Here is a 6000-nt window from a genome sequence, read left to right as displayed (position 1 = left end):
TATCGCATTTATTTAATAAACAATTATTTTAATACATAATTACTGTTTATTCACTGAATTTATTGTATTGGGGGAGAATGATACATCAGAAGTTACCAAAACAAAGTGAATAATCATGATTAATCGCGATTAATCGCATTTGTTATTTGCGGAAATTTAGCTTCAAAATCTAGTTTTTCAGTAAGCCGACAAAATAAGCTCAGTGTAAACGTATTTATTACTTTTGGTTAATAACATACTGTTTATTTTACCCATTATGTTATATTAAATGAATAAACAGTAATCATGTATTAATATGACTGTTTCAGCAAATAACAAATTTGATTAATCAGATTATTTAGTCGTGATTAAATGCTTTCATTATAAGCTCAAATTTAGTTTCAAAATACAGACGTTTTTCAGGCTATAATCAAACCACTAAAGCTCAGCTCGACTCGGCCCAGCTCGACCAGAGGCCCAAACCAAACAAAAACGAGTGAGTTCATCTCCAACCCCCACCCCCCCTCCCTCCGTCCTGGATGCCGTCCCGGATGCCGTCCCATCCACCTGTCAGCCGTCTGCAGGGGCACCTCCACGCTTCGGCGCTAAGCTAATGTAAATATCACGGCCTAAAAGCATGTATTAGTACCGGCTCTGGCATCAGGCCTGAAAAGGGGGAGCATTAAAACAGGACAGGGACAGAACAGAGCTCTTTGTTCATCTGCCCCAGGGGAAGGGTAGCAGAGGGAGGGGGCGGGGGCGGTGGGGTGGGTTGAGGGGACGGGAAACAAAATGGTTTGGCGGAGGGAAATGTCAGCTTTGACGACAGGAACATTTCTATTTCAGCAGCTGCCAGGCTGGCATTTACTTTACAATAGGCCATTCATACCCAGGTGAGGCGGCGCAGAGGCTGAGTGAGCGCACTAGCGCCGAGTCACCTTGAGGAGGACAGCGGAGGATCAGAACTAACATGATCAACACTGCGGAGTGAAAACACACACACACACACACACACACACACACACACACACACACACACACACAGAACAGCACTGCACAACACCTAACTGAGCCCACAGCATGCACCTGGGTGACCAATGAACATGAAGGGCCACAGCTTCAGGGTATTAAAGGGTCAGTTCGGTCAAAAATCAAACCCTAAATACAGTCTTCTAGTCCAGTCATGTGAAGTCTCATACAGGTCATCCTAGGTGTCTTGGAGGTCTCCTCCTTCACTAGTCTCCAGTGTGTGACGATGGCTTGCTCTAGGCAGATTTACACAAAGGCCATATTCCTCCCATTCCTGAATGATGGGTTTTACTGAACTCCAGGATGTTCAGTGTCGTGGAATTTGTCTTTTGCACCCGTCCCCTGACTCACACTCTTCAGTGAGCTTTTTCTCGGAGCTGTGTGTAGTGCTCTTATGCTTTCATGGTGTTTAGTAGCCTGGAAAACGTCACTAACTGTGAGAGTAGCAGCACCCACTGCCTGGACCAGTCAATAAACAGTGTGGGAACTATTATGCAATCACTTATTTTACTTTGTAGGAATAGCATATATATATATATATATATAGTAATTTATACACATACATACATACATATAAACACAGGTGTGTATATATACATATATATGCGTACATTATATATACACACACACATACATATATATATTATACACATGTATATATATATATACACATGTGTATATATATATATATATATATATATATACACACACACATATATATGTATGTATATGTATGTATGTATATATAATGTACGCATATATATATATGTATATATACACACCTGTGTTTATATGTATGTATGTGTATAAATGTATAAATTACTATTATATATACTATTCCTACAAATTAAAATAAGTGATTGCATAATAGTTCCTTAGCTTAAACCCAACCAGTTAGCATTGGGCTAACTACATGCTAAATCATCTACATGCTAAAGGACATGTGGTTGCTATATATAGACTGTATATACATACTACTTACACACACACACACACACACACACACATATATATATATATATAATATGGTTACTATTTAGGCATGCAGTTAGCCCCATGCTTACTAGTTGTTAGCTACCCTCACTTGTTAGCTACATTAGCCCTGTAGATTGGAGTATCTGGAGTTATGGAGGATTTTTCACCAAACTATCCCTTTAATACAAACATGTATTTTTCCCCACTGGTTTCCAGTAAGACCAGCAGACGCTGTGCACAGTAATGAATGAGGTGGAAGACGGAGCACAGATGGAACACTCGGACCCTTATGAGAGATCTAATATCACCTACCTCTCCTGTTTGCTGCTTTCACACAGGGAGCAGAGAGAGCGAGAGACATGCGTGATTAGTGTCTGTCAGAGGCTGCAGAGATGATGACGAGGTGAAGGAACAAATCCCTCAGATCTGCATTTCACACAATCACCTGAGTCAGCGTCTGAACCGCCAGCCAGGCCTGAACCGCTTCTTCTGAAGCGTGGAACAGCTGGAGACGAGCTCGTGCTTGTGCATTTCTAAGAAGCAACACCGCAAACGCCGGGTTCGCCGACTCGCTGCACAGACGGCACGGGAGGAGATACGCTGTTCTGTATCCCGTCAGTGACAGTGACGGGTTTAGCTGCTGTAGGCTGGATGGCGGGCTTAACTGCTGTAGGCTGAATGGGCGGGTTTAGCTGCTGTAGGCTGGATGGGCGGGGGTTGACTGCTGTAGGCTGAATGGGCGGGGCTTGAGCATATGAAAGTACACAGTTCACTCCCCACATACAGGAACTGAGCTGTAAAAAGGCTGTGACATCACAACCATGAAGAATTTAAAACAGGCCATTTTTTGAAGCCGAATTTTCTCTTTTCTTTTTTTTTCCTGACATCACAGCCATGAAACTTTTAAACAGCCGTTTTGAATTCATTCATGTTTTATTTATTTCCCCACTGTGAGACTAATAAAGGATTTTCTCTTTACAGCTAATTTTCCTGCTTCCTTCATTTTCTGACATTAAAACCATGACTAATTCAAAACAAGCCAATTCTGCAGCCTAATCTTCCTCCTTACTTTTTTTTTTATTTTTTTTTAATCACAGCCATGATAAATTCAAAACAGGTCAAATCTGCAGCAGATTTCCTTTCTATCACTTTTCTGACATCACAACCACAAAAATATATATTTGCAGTTTAGTTTCTCTCTTTTTTTATGACATCACAACCATGATAAATCCAAACCAGGCCAATTTTACAGCCTAATCTTCCTTCTTTCTTTTATTTCCTGACATCACAACCATGAAACTTAAAAAAAAACTTTTTAAATGAATGAATGAATTATGAATTAAAATTTGTAAATGTATTATTTATTTCCCCACTGTGAGACTAATAAAGATTTTTTTTTATCTTTAAGCCTAATTTACCTGCTTCCTTCATTTTCTGACATAAAAACCATGAATAAATTCACATTGGATGTTTTTGCAGTTTAGATTTTCTTTTCTTTTTCTTTTTTAATGACATCACAGCCATGATTAATTCAAAACAGGCCAATTTACAGCCTAATCTTTCTTCTTTCTTTAGTTATGACATCATAACCAGGATTTTTAATTAATTATTTAATTATGTTTTATTTATTTTCCCACTGTGAGAGGATTTTCTTATCTTTACAGCTTAATTATCCTGCTTCCTTCATTTTCTGACATAAAAACCATGACGAATTCAAAACAGGCCAATTCTGCAGCCTAATCCTTCTACTTACTTTTGTTTTTTATGACATCACAACCATGATTATTCAAAACACATCATTCCCTTTCTTTCCCTTTTCTGACATCACAACCACAAATACATATTTTTGCATTTTAGTTTGTCTCTTTTTTTATGATATCACAACCATGATAAATCCAAACTCAGACTCTACAGCCTAATCCTCCTTCCTTCTTTAATTATTTATGACATCACAACCACGAATACTTCAAAATGTGCTTATTTTGGTTTTTGCAGCTCAGTTTTCCTGTAGGGTTCTGGTGAAGGAAGGCTGTGTGCCGAACGTTTCCCAATGCTCATTAAACCTCTTACAAATATGATATTTTTAATGCTATGGGCCCTTTAAGAGTTGCACAGAATCCAGCTGCAGTGATTCAGTCTCTGCTGTGTGAAAACCTCCTGCTCAGCCAGGCAGGCCCGTTCCTGCTGCAGTGATACGGACATTAGTCAGGCCTGTGTTGACCTTCAGAACCAGGCCAGTGGGTCGTGCGGCGGAGAACACGGCGGCTCTGATACACGGCCGAGTCTAGACACCATTATGGGCCCGGTTTCTCCTCTTTCTTCCTCTGCAGGGCGGTTTATATAACACCAGCCACTCGCTGCAGCCGGGATAAAGAGCCCTCCGCGGTTCAGAGGCGCAGAGCGAGGAGCTGCCGAGCGGTGGAACTTTTTAAGTGACACGAATACAAAAGGCTGATGCAATTAATAGTAACCTTCACTTATCTCCCGCACATCTACTGCACTTTATTAGACGGTGCGGCAGTGGAGACGGGATGCGGAAACAAGCGACCTACTTCTCCAACCTGCCACCGGCAAAAGGGTAAACACAATGAGATACAGACTGAGTGCTTCTTTAGCCTTTATTAACATTTCCATTAGTCTTCTAATATATAAACACATGCATTTCTGACCTGACCTCTGACCCGCAGTCGCCGCAAGTCTGGCTTGTTGGAGAATCATTAGGATATTCAGAGCATTAAACGTGGTCTATATCAGCCCTCAGAGATGTAAAGGAATATTTTATGACCCTAGACTGGACTGATATTGTATCATCCACTGCATGATGCTATGTGTGGACATACTGAGCTGTAAGATCTTTAGCAGACTCAGATTATGGACTGGACTCTGGGGAAATCCTTGTGAAGTATTCCGTGTATTTGCACTTTGCAGGACTGCACCATGGCCCACTTTATGAATTTACATGATCTATAGTTCCTGATTTTTTCATCAGTGCTTGTTTTATGATGAAATACACTGTTGTAATTAGCTTCATTACACTAAATATATTGATATATAACTATAGGTGGTATTAATGTTATGGCTGATTGGTATATATGCTATATCATATGCATACACCAGTCAGTGTTCATACACTGTCCATTTCATCAGCTCCCAGGTCAGGACCCCCCAGTACTGACCACCGCAGAGCAGACTGTAGTATTTTTTGGGTGGTGGTTCAGTCATTCTCAGCACTGCAGTAACACTGACTGACCAGGTGGCGGCGAGTGTCAGTGCTAGTAGTGTGTGTTGCGCTGCTGCTGGTGGTACGAGTGGATCAGACGCAGCAGTGCTGCTGGAGTGCTTAAACACTGAGTCTGTCTGTCCACTCTTAACAGTAACACTCACCACCAACAGGTCAGTCAGTGTTACTGCAGTGCTGAGAATGACTGACCCACCACCCAAATACTACAGTCTGCTCTGTGGTGGTCCGTCCTGTGGGGTCCTGAGCATTGAGGAACCAACAGGGTGAAAGGAGGAGGCTGACAGAAGTGGTTTTAATGTTATGGCTGATCAGTGCATATATATGTATATATGTAATGTGCTGTGTCTCACCTTTTAAACAGTAGAATGGCGATGACGATGATGATGATGAGCACCACAGCCAGGACGGGGCCCATCACCCACAGCATCTCCGGCTGCTCCACACTCTTGGACACATTCCCACCACTGGCCACCGTGATGGGGTCCGAGTACGGGCTGGCCGAGAACATCCGCTACAGGGAGAAAGAGAGGGAGAGAGGGGTGGACTGGGTTAGGAAGGTGCCAGTCATTTGGACGATGAAGATGCGTGTGAAGGTGTGATCAGCTTCAGGTCACATTTTGGCTCAAATCCAAATTCAGATCAAACCTGGTTGTGCTTCAATACAAGGTCATATGACCATTTACAGCATAAAGGTGGGGCTAAACTAAAGAGAGAGAGAGTGTGTGTGTGTGTGTGTGTTATGGTGCTTGTCCACAGGTGAGCAGGGAGCGGTGGGA

At 41.9% G+C, this 6000-nt stretch overlaps 1 protein-coding gene across 1 annotated transcript in view; it reads right to left on the bottom strand.

Annotated features, from left to right (window-relative positions):
• Positions 1-6000, bottom strand: part of ptprfb (protein tyrosine phosphatase receptor type Fb) — a 247580-nt gene that overhangs the window by 38772 nt on the left and 202808 nt on the right. Inside the window, exon 21 of the mRNA XM_072669416.1 lies at positions 5575-5735. Within this exon, the coding sequence (XP_072525517.1) occupies positions 5575-5735 (161 nt within the window). The remainder of the gene's footprint in view (positions 1-5574; positions 5736-6000) is intronic.

The sequence above is a fragment of the Salminus brasiliensis genome, chromosome 23 (genome assembly GCF_030463535.1).
Source record: "Salminus brasiliensis chromosome 23, fSalBra1.hap2, whole genome shotgun sequence".
NCBI classification, from domain to species: domain Eukaryota; kingdom Metazoa; phylum Chordata; class Actinopteri; order Characiformes; family Bryconidae; genus Salminus; species Salminus brasiliensis.
This window is presented reverse-complemented; position numbering and strand designations above follow the sequence as displayed.